At 36.7% G+C, this 22149-nt stretch overlaps 1 protein-coding gene across 1 annotated transcript in view; it reads right to left on the bottom strand.

Moving 5' to 3' along the window:
- METTL15 (methyltransferase like 15) overlaps positions 1–22149 on the bottom strand; it is a 75808-nt gene that overhangs the window by 4318 nt on the left and 49341 nt on the right. Inside the window, exons 3-4 of the mRNA XM_010004265.1 lie at positions 2456–2647; positions 246–424 (exon numbers count right to left, since the gene is read on the bottom strand). Coding sequence (XP_010002567.1) covers positions 246–424; positions 2456–2647 — 371 coding nt within the window. The remainder of the gene's footprint in view (positions 1–245; positions 425–2455; positions 2648–22149) is intronic.

The following is a 22149-nucleotide window of genomic DNA, read 5'->3' as shown; positions in this document are numbered from 1 at the left end:
ATGTTTCAACTCTGTTGGCAAAATGATAAATCTTTTCATGTAAAATCTATTATTAAATGAATCATCAAACTAAAATATAAAAGATGGGAGCTTAAAAAAAATAAAATAAAAGGAGAGCTGACATCAGAGCAGAACAGGCAGGATTAGATCCTGCATGATTTCCAGTACAAATAGATCCCTCTGGGACTTGGGGGGATTAGTATTTTTTTCTCTCCTCAGCCACCGTGAAGAATTAATGAGAGTACCTGCAACAATGCTTGCAAGCTGCTGGGTCCTGGTGATGGGGTAGATGCTGCGTGCCTGAACGATGGCTGAGGCGATTTTCCTGGCGTGCCGCTCCTCCCCGTACGTCCTCAGGATGGACGCAAGCGCCTGTTGATCTAAAAGGTTGACAACATCGGCAGCCGTGGGCACGTCGGGGCACCTACGCATGAGGGCAGCCAATTAGTTCCCTGACGTCAGTTTGCATTGACAAGAGGTGAAGCTTCATAGCATTGAGACATAAAGTCAAACACGCACACACGCTGCATACAAGTGCCTTTGGGGTTTTCAAGTAAGACACAGCAACCCTCTGAAAACAGATGTAGCCTGCACCTTTTACATCCTTTTCTCTTGCTACCTGAAATGGAGTTTGTGCCTTCACATCAATTTCAAAAGCTGGAACTTCCAACTGTTATCATTAACTATGCTTAATGAGTTGACAAGAATAATATTTCAGTATCATGTAAAAATGGGAATGCTGTGTGACTTTTTATATAGCTAGCTGTAGAATATAAACTTTTCCCTTATGGGTTCTTTTTAGTCACCTTGCGTTATATATTGTTTTCTAGTCAGCACTGATCTTTTCTTTTACATCCCCTACTATGAAAACTATTGCTCATGAAAATAATTTAGATTTAATTTGCACTAAAAGGCATAGGAATTTATATCAAATATGTTTTGAGATAATAAATAGAAATCACCTAATGTTACAAATGACAGGAATCATGACAACATCAATGGAACAAGCCATAAATTTATTTCTTTTAAATCTCAGCCACTTCACTACTGCAATAGTTTGGGGTATTTTTTTAACGTCATATATGGGTTTACTAATCTGACAAAGCATACAACCTACTCACTAAGTTCTCCTCCACAAAGACATGAATGTGCAGAATATTTTCCTGCAGTATCTTACAAAAGATAACAAAACTTAGAAATCAGAGGCAAGTAGTATCATAGCAACAACTACAGTGTAAGGCTTTTGTTGTGCCACAGGTATCCTTTGTTCTTATGCTCCAGTTCCACGTATGTATTCTCATGATGCAAACACAAGCCTGGAGTTCATATTGTTGAAATCTGAGGGCTGAATCCCAGAAGGATCACGTGAGCTTTTTACACAAAACTGGAAAAAGCAAATACCATGAAATTTGCTGTGTTAAGACTTAACATTAATGTGTGAATTCCTTCGAAACTGAGGCTTCCCATCAGCTCTATGTGAATAAAGAAAGATCAAATGACACTTCTTAAAACTACAGGTTCATCAAAAGACAAAGCAAAAATTTTCATTGTCCCAATAATGTGTTATGCAATTACTGCCATCTTCTATAAAACTGAGATCTTTGGTTGTTCGTGTAAAAAGCACAATGCTACAGAAACGTACTAGGCTGTTTGAAGATGAAAACTGCTAAATACATAGAAAGTATCATTCCACCATTGATTTTTACACTCTTGAATGTACCAAACACTAATTTTAATAGTTTAAATAGAGGCGATTTATTTAGTACTTGTTAATTTGGCAGTTAAGTAAGCCCGATGTGCATTCTACACAATGTGAAAGGAAGCTTATGATATTGCAAAGGAAAGCTTACAATAAATCTACAGACACATAAGACAACATTATACTAGTGTGTTAAAAGATTGCTGCTGTTTTCAACTGGCAGGTATCATGGCTGAGATTTTATTTATTTTATACTAAATTTCTTTTCGAGAGAAGTAACTAGGTCAGATGGCCAAGACAGAAAAGAGAGAGGTTGCTCCTTTCCTGAGGGAGCAACTGAACGTGCTCAAGTGAAGATTTCACAAATAGTAAGTGTGGCAGAAAAGGGACTGCAGTAAGGGGCTGTGAGCCTGTAGTCCAAGTACAGTCTGAGAAACTGCAGAAAAAAACAGGAAGACAGGCCTCTGAAAACGAGATGTCTCTGTAACTGTACACAATATACTCCAAAAATGTACAATTGTAATAGTGTACGTAACAAAAATTGATTTAATTATCACTGGAGAAGGAAAAGAGGATAACCAGGGTTATAAGTGTTAAGACTGAGAAAAAGCTTTGTGGGGAAAGACAGTCTGATAGTGTAAAATTAGATGTGGATTGATGACGAGAATTCTTCAATTTAAGGGTAAAATAAACGCACAGGGGCTGCTGAGTACATAGCTTTTGAGTTTCAAGAAGAAATATTTCATTAACAGGTACCTGTCACTATCCATCCTCATGTCCAAAGGTCCATCCTTCTTCAGGGAAAAACCTCTTTCAGGTGTATCATATTGCATAGAAGAACAGCCAGCATCGAAGAGAACTCCGTCTAGAGTCCCTGGCTCAACTCCAGAGGAGATTAACAAAGCCTCTGCCTGGCTAAACTGTCCAAGAAGAGCTCGAATCTGCTTCCTGTAAGAAAATCACAAATAAATAGCCTCAGTTTTAGTTGTAACAGTGCTTGTATAGCAGGAATTCAGCTAGTAGTGCTCACTTGGCTCAGAAGCACTACAGCTATTCCCATAGTAATAGTTTAAGTACTTTTCACATGTCAAAATTGAAAACTAGTCCAACCCACCCCTCAGCAACTACTTAAGTTTCTTTAACCCTTTACTCCCTGCTTGATCTCAAGGAAATGGAAACATGACTAATACTTCATTTTTTCAACGTGCAGGAACCCAAAGGGACACCTTCCACATTCCAGGGGAATGCCTGGACCACCAGGGTAAGCATTGCACTGAGCAGGGACTTTTGTCAAGTGATGCCAAAATGGAGAAAAGAACAAACAGTTCTTGGACCTAGAGGAGAAGCAGACAAGGTGGAACATGACTGCATAGCCTTGTGGTTAATACTGACCTGGCAGGAAAAAAATCCTGGCTTCCTGCCATAGGATAAACCCACTTCTTTGTTGTTGTTGCATTTATTGTTCCAAAAAATAATTGGGCAAAATTAGTCATATTGGATCATAAACAGATAAAACACTTCAGTGTAGCTTTGCTGCAGGCACGTAGTCACTGGGGAGAGAAGAGTTTGACATGCATTTTTGTGCCTAGCATTCTTCTACCTTAGATTTAAAGTGATTCTTGCTTAATATTCCCACGGTGAGGAAGGAAAGTAGCACAGCAAGTGAGAAGATGGCACATCTCTGAGGTGCCAAACTCTTTCTTGGGTGTCTAAACCAGGACCTTTAATGCTTTTTTATATATAGGGTAGCCTACAATTAAATAATTCATCTCTGTGTCAGTATCTCAATGAATTTCCCAAAGAATTAGAAAGGTTAACCAACACTTTGCTGCATTTTTAACCAGCACCTGCAAAACACAACATATTTCTGCCCCTAAGAAGTCATCACTGCCTCCATTCTGAGTTTTGATGACAGTTTGGATACCTACTCCTCAGCAGGGTGGCTTAGCATTCAAATGACTACAAGGACCACAAGGGCAACTCACATAATTTTATTTGTTGCATGGCCAGCAGTGAATGGATGGAGAGAGCAACTCCTTTGACTGTTTCAGCTACAAAAGGACAGCTGCCCATCTACCTTTTGACACTTCAGCACTTATTAATTTTGAAAACAACCAACCAACCAAGCAACTATCTAAAATTTCAGCTTAAGTCTGAATCCTTCTTTCAGGCCAGTTTAACATCAAGACAACTGGTACTATGACACAATTTTGTCAACTCCAGTAACTACAGTTTTAAAATAATGGATGAACAGGCAATCAGAACCTTTTCTACACCCATCCAGTTGAAGAAAGAAAATGCTACCAAAGGGAAAAAAAAACCACACAAAACAAAAGGAAAACAAAACAAGAGAAAAAGTTCCATTAAAAAGAAGATGTTATGAACACAACCATATGGAAGAACACTTAGCTACACAATGGTATCCTCATTAGAGCAGAATGAATCAACCTATTTAACACAGCACAAAAACTGGGAAATAACTTGAATAAACAGATTTCATGAGGGGTTTCATGATCACACTAAAGCATTTTTTAATTCATTACTGTCCAGCACATAATTAAATACACCTACTCAGCTTAATGAGAACTGACAGTTCCTGAAAAGCACAACGATCCACTTAATGTATTTAAACCAATTTAAGCAGTAAAGTTACAGCTTTGAGATCGTATTTTCCCTCAATATAATGAGAAGAATTTTCCTAAAAATCTGTCCAATTGGGCAGTGTTTCTAACTTTAAAATTTTCTAACTTTGTGCAAACCAATGAACTTTAAAATTCTAGATGTGGGAGATGAAAACAAATGAGATCGGGAAAAAAATCATGAATTGACATTGCCTAGTTCCCCCAGCAGACAGTGATCCCTGCCCTACCAGTCTCTATGAACTAGTGCTGTACTGTGCTACCAACCAATCTGAGAAAGTATTCAGAACTAGACTTATAACTTGCTAGAAATTTGATAGCATTTCTTTAAACAAGTCCTAAGTATATGGATAGCCATGAGGTTTGGGACAGTGGTGGAGAGATGCTTCAGCTGGAAAATGTTTTGCAGTTTAGAAATAAAAAAAAAGCTTGAAAAAGAGTTGAGTGACATTTTGATGTCAGCCTTTCAGCTGTGTGAATTATAGCCTCTGTATATAACCTGTTATACACTGTATTTTGTGTAGCAATAGTGTATATAGGTGTCCTGGTGAATATAAATCTTTGCTAAAAACAAATGTATATTAAATGTTCAAGCTAGATCTCTGAATTCCTATTTTTTTGTGGACTAGAAGAAACTGTAAGCACTTTGGGTATCTCATACATTTCAATTCATCAAACCAAGTACACAGCTATGAAAGATTTATTACCTTATTACAGGATATTTAAATATGAACTCTTTTTTAATAGGATAGTAACAGTGATGATAGTGATGACAAGGACTAATCTATTAGATTACTAGCATGACAGATTCAAAGAAAAAATATTGTACTAAGCATTCAGAAACGTTTATTAGAACAGAATAAAATGCTTCCCTTATCTACTTCTCTTTACAACTATGTTCAAATACTAACTACCTGTTACATACATGATTTTTCTCTAAAAATGCCTAATTTAGTCTCAGGTTCTTCTGCCCTCAGATTTTTGCTTACACCATCTGTAAATCCTGTTTCCAGAATAACCTAAAATAAATAGTAAAAGCTGTGTACTCTACGTTAAAAATATTTCCTACAGTCTCATGCCTTCTGTTCTCCCCAGGTATGCAGAAATTGCTTTCTCTTCCTGGTGTTCTCATATTTTCTTTGGGCATTAGAGGATTTGTGTTCCATGAACATCCTGACATGGTATAAGAATCTGTCTATTACACTTTCTGTCTTAATATATTGCAAAAACAGTGCTTAGTGAAAAAAGCAGGAAAGGTGAATCAGGGAATATCCTTAAATACCAAACAGAATGCAAAGCTAGTAGTTCAAAAAAAGCCCAAGAAGAGAGAGAACAGCAAAACATTACACACTCAGATCGAATGGGTTTTGGGGATACTATCAAAAGCTGTTAAAACTACAATGAATGCCAGTGAGCATTTCAAGTGATCTATGGAAGTTACAATCTAACTAAATCCAATTATCTTAAGACAAAATATTTTAACTTAGCACTTGAAAAGCACTTCATATATTCAGAATATTTTAGAATGAAGAGTTTTTAACCCCTCTCATAAATGGAGAAGTAAGATTTGCAGGGTTTAATACTGAATTACTTGAAGAAACCCATGTAGAAAGGTACAAGAATTTCAGAGATTTTGGTCTGAGGATGTCAAAGAGCAAACAATATCTGTCTTATGTTTAGATCTCATTTGGCATTTGTGTGTGGTAAGAGCACAGTAACTTTTGATGAACTCCCCACTGCTAGTCAAGTACACTAACTTCCCAAAATACTCAACATGCTCACTCTCTCTTTTATTCATTTTTCCATTCTCTAAGAAAAAAGCACTCAAGAATTTAAAAGAGCATTGGGAACACAGACAATCTACCCAATTTTAAATATAATAAGACATTTATTTCAGCTGCTACATATGCTGTTGGGACCTTAATAGAATTTATTGTGCAACAACCTCCAGAGCTCACGGAATTCTTGTGCTGCTTGCTACATTGGAAAAAAAGGCACAACCTTGGGTTGAGGGCTCTTTGTTCCAGTTATAATACAGTATTTTTTTATATTGTACTATGACATGTAGCATAATAATTCTGATAGACATCACTAGATCCACACTTCTCAATTATATGAAAAAGCAGAATGAGAAGAGTTCAAAGTCTCCTAATGTATTTCAGGCTCTTCTGCTTTCAGTTCACCTCTGGTATTCTACAATGCTTTATAAAAATATCTTTTTTATTTTACTCAGATGAGAAGGTTGCACACAGAAAAAAACCTCAAGCATGAATATAACTTCTACAAAATAAACAGAGAAATTCATTTCCCTTATCTAGTTTCCCTCTGTTGTCACAGAGGTTGCAGTGACATCAATCATTCAAGTAATTTTACAGAAAAGTACAATTATGCTTTCATGGTGCTTCAGTGTTTTTTATGTATATATAAGATTAATTGCTCTCATTCTTTCACCATTGCTGCCCTTACAAATTCTATGTATGAATGCACAGAAAGTCAGGAGTGATGGTCTCTTGTCAACAGTAACAACTACCTTCTACTCCACCAGAATAAACAGTTTCTTTGAAAGTACTAGAGACAAAGTTTGTCAGCCAACTCTTGCCAACCCACATCAAATGAGGAGACCAACCTGGTGCTTGCTTTGGTTCATTTACTCCACTGAGACTGCCACCAGGGCTGCCAATTAGCACCAGCTGTAATGACTATATTGGTGCAGACCTGGTTTGATATCATTGAGTCACTTCACCCAGGTCACTCAGCAGCTGTTGGCAGCTGAGACTTCCACTCACAGCTGCATGGGCCAGGCACACCTATAAGCAAACTACAAAATACTCCCCAGTGCTAAGTTCCTAATGAACACTGTTTCTCTCTGGCTAAACCACAGATTAAGGAGGTAATTTCTCCTGGGCAAATAGAAGACTAATACAATAAGGCCAGTGATTATTGAGGCAGATTTCAAAATTACATGCCTCGCCAAAAGGTATTTTTAAGTTTCCTAAGAAATCCAAAGTCTTACTAAGTAATAAGAGCAAATTATATGATTTTATGCAATTTACAGCTAACCAGAGTTAAAACCTTTGTTATAAAATACATAGAAGTGTTAGGCATGCCATCTCTATTACATAACAGATGTAAAATATGTTAATATGCTGTCATCAGTCAGACGTGAAACAAAGGCAAGCCATTAGAATGATCTGTTCTTCATTCATGAGACCTGACAGCTCAAAGGAAATGACATCATCCATTAGAAGAATCGTAAATATGTCTCTGACTTCACATTGCCCCATCTGGTGATTTCAGATTGAGGTATATGTTAGGTTAGCATTCACAGCAATAGGACAGTCTAGTTTTACAAGGTTCAGTGGACATCATGCAACAACAGTTAATACCTGTACCATTGTCTCTGGTCTGTGAAACTCATTACGACCTTCAGCTTTAGTAACATTAGCTTTAAAGCTGACCAGCTTCCTTTACATTTCTGGCTCTTTTTGTACCAGTTTGCGTTCCCTCTCCTCCTCATACATCCTCCAAGGAACACAGTGGAGCACTATTAAAGACAACAGAGCAGAGGACAATTTGCTGGCAAAACCTGCATATCATGTAGTAAAACTGCCAGATGCCCTTTCAAAAATGCTCATTTCCTACTATCATGGAAATCAAACAGTTGAGAGGAATAACTGAGGAAAAAAAAAAAAAAAAGGATGCAAATCACAGAAGGATTTATGGTCTCTATTGAGGCAGGCCTGTCCCACTACAGCACTTCAGGATGGTTTTGGATTTACAAGCACAGCATTGTGGTTGTACCTCCGTTCAGTCAGGAGGCTACCCCATGGTTCTGAAGCAAGAGTCTTCCACAGCCAAGGAAACCACACCACCCTATCAGATCTAGTATGTATGTATGTATCATATACATAAATGAATCTGTTATTTCAGATCTCCTGATAACTACTATTATTACTTCAACAATTACTGAAACAAGTTTTGACGGTCTTGTAGCATTTCTGCTGATCATTTGCACCATCACTTTTTAAGGGTGAAGGTTCATTATTCAAGTTCTATTTCTAAGTTTATTTTTCATTGTAAGAAAAGGTAGAACAGCAGCTCTCTTTAGAGTTGATAAATCTTATGTATTAATCCCTTATTCTTTCAATACTAGCATCTTAAAGGTAACTTCATAAAAACCTCTTTCCCATTCCCCAAAACCCCACATTTAAATTCATACTTCTATTAAAGACAGTGGTGCTTCACTTAACTCAAAAGAAATGTTGATACTGGCTTTAGAAAGAAGAAAACTTATGTTTAATTCAGTTGCCAAAATTCTGTAGAATACAGAAGGAAATTCTTGTCATCTGAAATTATATTCAGGGTTGCAGACTGGGGACAAGGCATATACATAATATCATCTATCATAACATAGAATGGTTTGGGTTGGAAGGCACCTTAAAGATAATCTAGTTCCACCCCCCTGCAGGGCCAGGGACACCTCCCACTAGACCAGGTTGCTCAAAGCCCAATCCAACCTGGCCTCAAATACTTCCAGGGAGAAGTAAAAATATGAACAGTTAATCATTCAATTCAAAATACTCGTAAATTACTAGAGTTGTGATCAGCTTTGTATAATGACCAAAACACCATATATGAAACATGACTATTTCAAAAGTACTTTTTTTTCCTGTATGTTAAATGAACAGAAAAAGTGTATTTCTGTACTGCTTTCTCTCCTGGTAACATTTTAGTTTGGGCTGTCTAAAGACGTTTCTGTTTTACCTAAATCAGCAATTAACTATTCTCTTCATAACGGGGATACTAATGAAGAAGAAACTTTTACATATATAACAGTCCCAGATCAAGTACATTATTTTTCTAGCAAAGAAAGTTAAATCATCTAGTTCTTTCTTCTCTAAACTCCTAATTTTGGAAATAAATAGTAATCTGTTAATAAACAAAGGATTATGAAGAAAGTGCAAAATAATCTTGCAGTCAAGTCTATTCCAAGAAGAAAATAAAGCTATCCAACTTCCCAGGGCATTCATTCATTAGCTGAGTAAAAGGGTTTGTTTATTGACATAGTTATCTGCATATAAAACATGAAGTTAAGAGCAAGTACACTGATGATTTAAAAACCAAAATGCAATGAGCTGTCAAAAGGCTACTCCTACCTTCAACCCACAGTTTCAATTGTTTTAAAATTACTCCTATTACAATTTGATTGGCATTTTGTAAGACTGTTATAAAAACACAGACACAGCATGTAAAAAGCATCTCTTTCTCCTTCCTGCAGAACTGAGTAATAAATGGAACTATTGTTACATTTTCTTTAGCTAACAAAGCAAATTCACACAATACTTTTCCACATCATAAATTCTGACACTCTAAAGTGCTCTATTCATGGAGAGAGCTTGCTGAAGATTGTGCATAATTGTTGCTTTGACAGACCTGCTGCTACTTGGAATATATTGATACTGGGAATATATTTGTAAAGCGTTTGTTTTGTTAACAAAACACCAGTCTAGACTCTGAAACTCAATGGCAATATTATGACATAATAAATAGAAGAAGAATCTGAGCCACATAAGCTTTTTTTTCTTTTCTTGATTATTCAGCAGCTGACAGTACTGGAGTGGCCCGATAAAGACCTACAGGATTTTTATTTCCTTTGACAAACTATTTCTTTGTTTCACATGGTAGATATACCTTAGGATGCTAAGGGTGAATACACCAGGCATCAAGAATTTACTACAGATGTACACAAGTAACGTTTTCTTCCCTCCTGTCATTCTTATCACATATGCATGTCTAGATTCCTAATCGACTTCCACCTTACACGTTAAACTGTCTGCCCATCATCTGGACAGTGTCACACCTCTCAGCTCTATGCTCCTAATTGTGGGAAGGAGAAACACGAGAAACAGAACACAGGAGGAATGCAAATCAGGGCAGAAGTGTACCTGGGGCATCACTCAGCTTGAAATTACAGAAGCCACAAAGCTTTGCTCTTCCATAGCTTTGCATAGAATCCTAGGGGTTGGAAAGGACCTCGAAAGATCATCTAGTCCAACCTCCCTTGCCAGAGCAGGGTCACCTAGAGTACATCTAACAGGTCTCACCCTTTTGAGACCAAGGAATAGGAACTGTTCATCAAACTAAAAATACAATCATATCATGGGTTGAAATGACTGGCTAATGTTCACTATTCTGCTCTCTGTTGCTTTCCTAGCAGTTTTTAGCATGCTCTTCTAACCACCAGCGAACACCAAGCACTAAGTTTTCATAGAAAAACATATTACAAGCCCAGTATTTCACTACTAACTGGTCAGCTCATAGCCCATCACCACATAAGTAAACCTAACATGTTTTTAGCCACATGGCACTTTACATTTAACTCTTTTCACCCACCTGCCTTATGAGGTTTTCTAGTTCTTCAGAATAAGTCTCATTTTTTGCCGTATTAGGTAACATACCCCAATTAACAACCATCAGCAATTATACCACCAATTTACTGTCTTACTTAGATCATTTATAAAGAGGTTGCAGACCCTACCTACACATCCTTGCAGTACTTCACGGGTCAGCTCATTGATTTGAGTGTGACCCTTATAGTTAGGCAGGTAAATCTAGAGTAGATTATTTCTTTGCTCCTACTGCCCCCTTTTTTTATTTATCCCCCACAAAACAGTTACTTTACCTCGTTAAATTGCACCTGTTATTTCTGAGTTTACAAACTCTGAAAATAGTTCCAAATTACAAAGCACTTAAAATCAAAATTAAATCTGTATTTCCTTCTTAAACATTGCAATTCATTCTTGGAAGGAAAATAATGTACTTAATCCTACTAAAGATTATAAGGTTTATATGCATATTTAAAAGGGAGTATCTTACTAGTTTGACAAATCAAAAACCTCAAGAAAGTCAGGATTTTGAAATACTATATATGAAAATCTAGGTACATCCCCTAAGAGAACAGACTTCTAGTTACACTGGTAAGCATTAAATTCTGAACAACTACTGAAGTTATACAAAATAATGGAGTATTACCAACTGTAAGAATGCTTCCCATTTAAAATGCTGCCTTAAAACACAATTTGGCAGCAATTCACTTTCCCAATGACCTTGACCTTTTTCTAATTTAAAATTTTCAACTTTAGAATGCAATCATAAAACTAGTTTGTTTAGGAACCATTATCATCTTGCTCTGTAGACACACCTAGTTAGCATCCATGTAAAGTCTTGCAGTCAATTCTATATTAAATCCTAATTCTGTTATCCAATTTCCAAAATATCTTGTCATAAAATCTAGCTGGATTTCACCAATTATGATCTTTTCTGGTAATCAGTGTTTCATGTACTGACATTTTACTCCATAGAAGTAATGAGATGGTCATTCAAATGCACTCCCCTCCTACACAATGAACATCCAGAAATTGTGCAAATTATCTTTTAACTAAATATAGGAAATAAATGTTTTTGGTGAATTATCCTCATTTTTGCCACTTATATTTTATCTTATGTAAAGAGACTACATGCATAGTCTAGTTACTTGCCACTACAGATGACAACATAAATCCTGAAGTTTGAAGTATTTGGAGGAATAAGAGAGTATTTAATTGAAGAATGTTTGGTTCTGAAAGTACACACACAATTCTAAATTACTGCTCTGTTTTTCTCTACAGGGAAAGAATATCCAATTGAGATTCATTAAAAGTGAAAAAATGCCCCACTTGTGAAACAAGATGACATCCAGTGATAAAACAAAACAGTGAGTCATTCCACCAAGTGTAAAAGGTAACAAAACAGTTACATAATCCACACAATCTGATTTTTTAAAGCAGCCAAAATGCACAGATACTATACAGAAGAAATAATGTGGATGTATACAAATATGACTGCCAGGCTATCAGAATAGAAGCTGTTGCATAAATCCATTTAAATTATTATGAAACATAATCCTTACAAACCACAACCAAAAAAGTGTCTCTAGTCAAGTTTCTATCAACCTCTAGTAAGAAGCAATGTCAATCTAGATAAATTTGTTGCAAGCACACAAGTAAAGGATGAAAAAGTTCATAAAGAAGAAATTAAAGAGAAATGTGACGAGTTGAACAGCATCACATGTGAAATCATGTACTAAAATGCCAGAAAAAGAAGCTCATGATCTGGGCATAACCATGAGGAAAAGGAACATTAAGTTTTATTCAACCATAAAATGAACAATAAACAGTCATAAAAAGGAAAACAAAATCCTAGGATGTACAAAACCAGAAGACTTTCCATTAGGAAAAGTACTAAAGGTAAGACTTGATCTAGAGTACTGTAAGCCATTATGGGAGACTTACCTAAAACAGAGCAACTCAAAGTAGAGCTGGCACAGAGAAGCTCTAATAAGATGACTGTAAGAAATGAGAGCTATTATTACAAGATGAAAGTATAAAAAAAAAAATCCAGTCTTGTTTTGCATACAAAAAAAGAAGGCCAAGAATAGATGTTAATATTCTCTGCTGAACATTTTAAATGCCAGGGAGAGAAAAAAAGCTAAGAGATATTAATCAACTATTAGTTAATTTTATTCAACTAGAATTAAATTAGATAACTACTTTAACTGGAAATTTAAAGAAAGTTTTATATCATGAAAAATTAAGACTCTGGAACAGCCGGAGCACGACATATAGAACTCATTACTTTTAAGATAGAGCATAGTGAAGGAGATTAAATTATGCAGTGGCTTGTAATACCACACAAATGGATTCAATGATCTAGCAGTCTCTTACAGTATGTTTACATTTGAACAGCTATTGTAATTCTCCAATGTAAAGCTCACCCTGAAAATGCTTACTTAAACTTATCAAGACATACACACATCACACTTTTTACATGTGTATAAGCATACTTCAATTTATGGATAACTTACCCCTTAAGTATATAAACAATTCGTTTTATTTTTAGAAAAACCTACACGGAATGTATAAATACAACATTGGCACTGAAAAGGCTTCTTCCTCTTAATTTCTCCCCAAAGTGATTACTGGGGATTTTGGAACCAAATTTAACAATGGTATTAACTGGAAATTGCTATTTTATGATAGCAAACTTGAACACCTCCAAAGATACAATTCCACAAGCTCTCCAGGCAAACCATTCCAGTACAGCCACTCTCATGGCAACTTCTTCCCCTCTAATATCTAATTGGAATTTCCTGCCTTTTAACTCATGCCCTAGAAACTCCAAAGGTCTCCAGCTATATGGCAGCCCTTCAGGCAGGTGAAAAGCTTTAATGCAAATTGTTCAGAAAGTTGGTAAAGGGCTTTTAATTATTGAAGTTTTCAAGAACACCGCAGATCACTGATCCTGTTTTTAATCTTTCTTTCTGGACTATGAACTTGAAATTAAGATAAAGCTACCATATATTTCCTCCAGATCTAAAACAAGTGTAGTTTTATACACTTCTGGAACATTAATCTTTGGTTGTGTTTTGTCACAGAGAAAGCTAAACAATTAGCCCTGAATCATTTACATATTTATTTCAAGAAGGCTCATTCTCCACATCAGGGTCCTAATCTAAGACTCAAAGTGTTCAATACCATCTTGGCAGGCTGTAAAATAATCACTCATCATTACCTGATGACATAAAAAGATGAAGAATCAAGTTGTAAGCCCAACTTGGTTTACAGCTGGGTGTTTTTGCACGTTCAGTTATGATACAGTTAGTTCTTGGAAATGTAAGCAAATGGAGTTGCATTGCTCTCCATTTGCTGCAATACTCTTTTAGCAGAACCAATTCATTATGGAGCAGAATAATCCTCACTGGAAGAAAGTTTTACTTTTGTTATTACACAAGTATATTTGTGTTCCTGTTCACAAGATCTCGGACTACCAAGATGAATATAAATACAAATATTAGCACTTGAAGAAAAAAAAAAAAACAACCCCTTTTTTTTGGAATAAATTTCTTTTTGCCATGGCAAAAACATGCGTAATTCATGAAATTCTTCAAAAGACACTAGATGGCTCCACTGGCGTTCCTACAGCATGCTCTGGTAACATTTCAAATCTCCCACTGGAAATACTAAAAGAAACCCCTTACTGTTTCATTTCAACAGTATAATGCATTATGTAGAGTATATTCTTCCCTAAGGTGGCACACCATAACATGAAGTGTAACTCCACTTGAAAAACTTCTATAAAAGAAACTTCAAAGACACAGTATTTCCAATAATGAAATATCAAATAATATCAAACCAAACTCAATAGAACCACCCAGCAGAGCTCATTAACATTAGGACAAGCATAACTCCACTTTTACTCTGCAAAACACTGCCAGGAACTTGGTGCAGTAAATTCCATCCCCACCACATCCCTCCTGCAATACCAATGACTTTTGTGTTATATTCACAGTATGATTATTAGATTTGTTACAAGTGTACAGCTTGATTTGCTTTATAAAAGTAATCCTCAGGTGATCCCAGAGCTATTCTATCTTACCAAAAGAATCCAGAAACTCTTGCCCATAACTTGAGAACTCCTCTAAAGTTTCTTCTTGGCTATCTCCAACTTCCCCACAAATTTTAACTACTGATGTTGAATGGTTAACCAATACTTAACTTCTGTTCTTTGCAATTTTGCCTGTCACATTCCACTTTTATATATTTTCATTAATTTAATCTCTGACTCATATTATTCCTCTTAAAAATGTCCTAACCCCTTCAATCATTAATTATTCAAGTCACTCAGCCTTTTACTATTTTTCTGATGCTCCATTTTTCCCAGCAAAACTTGCCATCTAGATCTTGCCATCTAGACTTGCATGTCATCCTTCAACTGTTGCTTTTTCAATTATCTTCACGTTCCTGAATTTCCTGCTCTCTGCCATGTATTTCCCTACTGCTTCTCCATAAAGTATCCATGAAATCCTATAAGTATTCTCAAGGCAATTATAACTTCCACATTTTCTGAACAATGAATGGATGTTCACCACAGAAAACCTCCCTTAAGAAGCCTTTCCTATTTTCTAGGTGAAAGAAGGCTTTCCTTAGGACACTGATTTCTTGCTATTATTTCTCATTAGCCAATATATAACTCCAATAGTTATAAGCCATGCTTCTTTTCCACTGCATAAATACAGATAGAAATAAAATGAAGTATATTCATGTTCATTACAAACAAATCCCATCTAAATAATATAAAATCACTGAAATTTCATGACTGTGCAGATGAAGATCAAACTTTGAAGCTAATTACACTTACATCATGGTTTCCTGAACTGCAATTGAAGTTAGAGGGCTGAAACACTGAGATGTAGATATGACTCAGTTCTTCACAAACAGCTTTCCATTACAATATCTCACCAACTGGACTTAAATAAATGATCACTTCTGTGTCTTGCATCTCTAGATTAATCTAGTTCCCAAATAAATGGCGAATGTTGAGAAAATAAAAAAACCCAAAAATCTATAAATTAATTTGTGGACCATCATTACTCTTCTGTTACACACTTTGTTCATTCCTGTGACAATGAGAGAATATGCTGTCTCTGAATTACAGATATTCAGTTATAAAGCTTAATGTAGCATATTGAAGGAGATGAATATTCTCAAGCAAATTCACCTAAAAAGCTAGAACTTGTGATGAACATACTCAATATTTTTGAGGAAGGAAATGCTGAGAAAAAAGAGAACTAAAACTACAGTGAAACTGCAACTACTGGTTGTATTATAACAAGATCTGAGCAAGGAAATTACCGGTATAGGCCCCTGACAAATCATATTGTACATAAGGGCAGTTCCTCCACTGAAAATGTCATTGTTCAAAAACCATATCTCATGATTAACAAAAACCTGCATATCAGGGATATCCACATTGAAGGCATTTAGATTTTGCAGGTTGTTACAGCCTAAATATTAATTCATTTTGAACAGTTACTTCAGAACTTTTCAAAATGTGACTCTAATTTCCTTTTTCACAGGAAGTTCTCCAACAGATGATCTTCTCCCTGAATCTTGCATGTGCAACAGCACAAGAAATTCTACAATCATTATTCAGATTTTTAAAATGACTGTTCCAAGTATCACCTAAACATCTGTAAATTATTAGCACTCAGGAAAGGTCAGGAAAATTCTTGTGGTAATTTTAAAGCAGAATAAAATTAAAGTGTAATTCTTATATTTGAGATACAATTATCCATCCTTAAAAATAGTCACCCATCTACTCACATTCAGAGGCATCTGTACAGAAACAACTAGCTAAGAAATAACTTCAAAATGTGAATACTCTAATGAAAAGAAGACTGCTAATGATCTCCTTCATGAAGTACAAAAGCATAAAAAAGTGACCTGCTCACTATAACACAGGAGTAACTCCGAGACTGCTCCTGCTTACTGGAAGACTTGATTTCTTATTCATATGTGATGTTTCCTCCTCTCCTCAATGCTTGTGAGACCACACCTAGAATTTTGTGTTCAGTTCTGGTCCCCACTATACAAAAAGGATGCAGACAGGCTGCAGAAGAGAGTCCAGAGAAGGGCCAGGAGGATGATCACAGCACTTAAGAGCCTGTCATATGAGGAGAGGCTGGGAAAGCTGGGTTTTTTCAGCCTGGAGAAGAGAAGGCTTTGGTGAGACCTTATTACAATGTTTCAGTACTTAAAGTGTGGCTATCAAGAAGATGCAGACTCCCTATTTACAAAGAGGCATATGGAAAAGAAGGGCTAATGGGCACAAGTTGCTCCAGGGGAGATTCCAATTGGAAACAAGAGGTAAATTTTTCACCATGACGACAGTCAAACATTGGAATAAGTCTCCCAAGGGAAGTGGTAGATCCCCCCATGCTGGACAGTTTCAAGCCTCAGCTTGACAGAGTGCTCAGCTTGAGCCATCTCATATAAACTAGAGTAGTACCTAAAAATGTCAGACCAGATGATTCTTGAGGTCCCTTCCAAGCTGGCATTCTATGATTCATACAGTAAAAATCCTTTCTCCCTCTTCAATTGCCTATTTGTGTTCCTCAAAGAAACTGGAAATATCCCATGCAGTTTGTCTTCTTTTCCAGCATCAAATGTAGCTTTTCTCCTGTTTGTTTTAATGGTCTCCAAATCCCATCACCTCTTAGGCAGTCTTTCTATTCAGTCCCTTAGGCAAACAAACCCCTTCTTTGTCAGTCCTCACAACTAGATTTTTCTGCCCCATGTGTTCCAACAATTTTCTCAATTGCTACCCTGCAAGAAGAAAACGTTTGTCTTCATTAACTTAGTAAGGATGTTAAAAGAGAAGTTGATAAAGGACAGCAGAGCCTCTGATGTGCTGTGTCTGCTGTCAGATTCTGCAGCACCCAGAACAAACACCCAAATTACAGGAGACAGCAATGAGGCCTGTCAAAGGCCCCACACACACCAAATGCAAGAACTAGAAGCAGAATATCCAAAATTCTTCCCCCTCATGGCTGCTCAAGAGATGGTTCTTCACCTGAAATGACCTGAAAACCATATGATAACTGTATTACACATAAGTGCAGATGCCTGATCCTTTAAGACTGAGCAGCTTCTGTTTACTTGGAAAATTAAGAAATGGCTACCAAAGTCAAGGAGCTTTCCTTTGCCACAACAACCACTTACGCGATATATTAAAGTTGGCCAATTATAACACAGACTTCTAGAGAAGCATTTTTTAGGAAACAACCTATGACAAAAGCTGATAATATTTCCACTACTGAAGAACACAAAATCATTAATAAAGTGCAGGAAGGGAAAAAAAATCTTAAGTAAAAGAGAATTCCCTTCAACACAAACCTACAGTAAAGCAAAGTGTACAAACAAGTGTTCTGCAAATTTTGAAGACAGGCAACTGCAACTTCATGCACAAATACATTGTGTATTACCAAGCCCTCAAGGAGAAGATCACAAAAAATGATACAGAAAGAAAACATGTCTGTTGTAGGTTTTGCTTGTACATGATGGCATTTCTTATTGACAGACACAGAGGGTGATCCTAAAGAAAAAGCCAGGAACACTACCAGATCCTACAGCAGCCTCTCATGCAGCTGGTCCATCACACTCTATGTTGTGCATGCAAGCACTCTGAGGTCTAGTGTTGCTGAAGTTTAATTTTTTGGGAAAAAAACCAGCAAGAGAGACCTCTACTGAAATCTCCCTAAGACAATTGTCTTTGACAAGCCCACCTCCCTAGTTCTACATCCTCCTGAAGCTACCAGACTGACCTGGAAGCATGACTCAGCTGTAATTACATTAAAACCTAATAAAGGCTCATGCATTTCAGAAGGCAACCTAGCTTAACCCCTGCCTCTCAAATACACCTGTACAGCAAGCAGTCAATCTGAAGCGCAGCCCCAATAGTAGGTTCTTTGGGAACTCTGAGTGCAATAATTCACATTTTTATGCTGTTGTTTTTTGGAAAGCTACATTTAGTACGTTATAAAAAAGATCTCTTCCTTTCTTTCTATATTGAGAAAGAATCCTAATTGGCCAGAACCAGTCATAAAAATTTAACCATGTTTCTGAAAACACGAGTGCCAAAGGGTAATGCATCGCTAATGGTTGCCAGTGGAATAAATAGCAGTTCTGACGTCAAAACTTTGTTACACTCCAATAACTGGCTCACTTGGGGTTTCAGGTACAGCAAGTTACATGTCAGTTTTAAATAAAGTTATAAAAATAGAATACATGGTGAACCATATTGTCACTATGCAACCTGAAACTACATGATTTATGTCTAATAAAATGTTAATAAAGGTGATATATAGTATAAAAATAGGTTTTTCTACCTCATAATATCCTCTTAGTTGGGTTAGAGAGGGCAAACCAAGGCAGAGATTATTTATCTTTGGTTTTTCAAAACCTATGGCGAAAGCAAGACAAAGAAATTTCAAGTGAAAGTGACATTTTAAAAACACTGATAGTACCTTCACCCAAAAGACACTGTAGTAAAATTCAAATTGTTAAAGTCTGCATTACAATAGTTCTCCGATTCCCTCCCTAATGAGCACACTAAGTGGCTTTCCTTTGCCTTTCAACACCTTCTATAAAACAACTACTAAACAAAATTCTCTCTTTACATTTAAAACCATAAAGGATGCAAATCATGGGCCATGCTTGTATAACCAGCAGTGTACAGGCTGAGTGATGGAGCCACCCAGATGATGGACCAAACCATGCTGCTCGTGTGGAGCTTAATACTTGACTCTTTCCAGCTATGCCTGCACACAGATGTTTAGCTGTGTAAATTAGGGTTACATCCCCAGGGAAGGGAATGGGCAATGCTCTAAACGTAACACACAAGGCTAGAAATAAAAAGTGTGGTCTGAGAGAAGGTTCCCCAAATGATCATCTGGGATCCCACATAGATAAAACTAGACTATCAATGCTAGCATTGAACATTACTAATCTTCTCCTTTCTAAATCTGATCATGCAATCTTCCCAAAAGATACCCATAAATGATACATTTTCCTTTTTATGATAGCCAAAATGCTGAGGAACTCCCACAAAAGATGTAAAAATTGAGGTTAGAAGACATCTGTAGTTTTGCCAAAATTTTATAATTGAGCACATCCAGCAGCTCTCAGTTCTGGAGCTGGAACTTGGACTGTAATGGTAGTGAGAGATGCACCTATGATGAGGAGTTGGAAGGAGGTAAAGGCTCTGTCACTTAGGTGCAAAATGTTCATTATCCTGAATTATTGCTAAGAAGGAGACCCAGGTCACCTAAGCCTTTCCCTGAGATTTGTCCCTGGAGATGTACTTTGCAAAGGCTGCCACATGGGGTCATCCTCCTTTGGTCACGCTATAAACTTCAGAAAATGGTTGTTTCCTAATTGTGGAAATGGTTCAGTTGTGCCTTACAAAGGGCTTTAAACTGGGGGAGGCAGGACTGCTCCTCCCTGAGCACTCTCTGAGCAAGAAGTGAAAAGGTTATTTCCTGACATTAATCCTTACAGCTGTCAGGGGTCTCCAGTGGCACCCAAATAGAGTAAGGAGGCTGGCCCTTTTGAGAGGAAATTCCCAAGGTGGTGCTTCCTCTCTCCCTTCAGCAGGCAGCTTGGGCAGAGTCTGTCAAAGGTTCATGTAGTCACTAATAAATTTCTTTCACTTGAATAGCTAGTCTTGTTTATCTCAAATCATTTCAGCCTTGAGCACTTGTTTAAGCATTCCTAGGAGAACAGGCATTATTTCCATTTCAGAGATCAGAATGTGAGCTAAGTAACTGAAATATTTTACCACGCCTTGCATGGCTGCAAATATACACAAAAATTTGTGTTCACAATTAAAAAAAAAATTCCCATGCTCAAGATGCTACTCCAAGAAAACATACATCCAAAATAAATCCAGTTTTTCTGTAGCCCCTGTGGAGTTCACCTTTCTTTTGTTACAGAGCTTTAGACTCAATATATGTGATAATTCAAAAACTAAATCAGTTTATATTAAACAATAATTAAAAATTATACTAATGTGAGCATTTAATACCTGGTTCCTTTGAAAAAGAAAGTGTTAGGGCAGTTGGTGCCAATCTGAAGAAAAAAAAAAACCAAACAGGGAAAAAAAAACTGCCAAAAGATGTTCTTACATTTGATCATCATGAGTACCCAAGGTGAGGCAAAAAATAGCTTACTACATATACTTCACTGTTTTCATTGCTAAGTTGTCTATTTCATTTTCAGTACTTGATCCTGAGCAGAAAAAAGGTACTGGGAGCAAAACCTGTCTGCAAATACCTTTTAAACAGTAAATGATACATTTATATATTGCAAGCAAGGCTATATCAGCTGCAGAACAGCCCTAATTTTCCAGTAGTTTTTTCTCTCCACTGAGTACCAGCAAATGCTAAAAAGAAAAAAAGACAAATAGCAACAAGCAACAACTGCCCTTTCAATGTCCAATGGACTATGGACACAATTTCTTTCCCAAAGATAGGGCAGCTTGCAAACCTTTCAATAAAGGTGATTTTTTTACATGCCATATTAATTTAACTCATCACTTTCTAATGTTTTATTTTCTAACACGGCAGAATAACCATTACTTTTTAAACACACCATTGCTCAAAACCACAGACCTACACTTTGTTTTGCTTTGGGTCCCCACACCACCCCCAGTATCAGCTGTAACACTTGTCTAGAATGGCAAAAAAAAGAAAATTCATCTCAAGAAGGAACAAGTGTTTCACCTATGGGTTTTTATGAAGAACAAAGAGCTAGAGAGGTGACAGAACCATCTAAGATTGAGCTTGCTGGGGGCAATGGTGAAGCAATGCACATTCACTGCCTTGGCGGTATCCCCATATTTATCAGTATCCCTCATCTTGTGCTGCATTGAGATTTCTACCTTTCATCTTCACCCTGGGAAATAGAAGTTCAAACCCTTTCTTATATGACAGAAGTAGCAAAATATCCCACCACTATTAATAACATTCCAAATTTTTCATTTGTTTAAAAGTCATTAAACAATTAGAGAGGGGGGAGGCAAGAGCCTCATGGGCAGACAATCATGTGGCTCGACTCAAGAAACATATTAAGTACTGAAAAAGGTACAAAGAAGGAAGATCTTGAATAAGAAGTTTAACATAATATTTAGTTATCTGCATCCTGCTTTGTTTCTGTAATTGCTCGTGTTGTTGGAAATCTCTATTATATCCTAATTTTAAGAGACAGCTGACTGTTCCATTTCTAAGTGGCGACTCAGAGTGTCTCACAAAAAGCAACACACTCCACATACAAGTTCAGGCGCACGACTTCTCAAAATCTGGTATGAGTCTACTACTGTGAGCACTGGGTTTGTGGAAAGAACATTTTCTTAGCAAGTAAGAAGAAAATAGGGAAA

Source organism: Chaetura pelagica, unplaced genomic scaffold, assembly GCF_000747805.2.
Source record: "Chaetura pelagica isolate M959 unplaced genomic scaffold, ChaPel_1.0 scaffold119, whole genome shotgun sequence".
Taxonomy (NCBI): domain Eukaryota; kingdom Metazoa; phylum Chordata; class Aves; order Apodiformes; family Apodidae; genus Chaetura; species Chaetura pelagica.
This window is presented reverse-complemented; position numbering and strand designations above follow the sequence as displayed.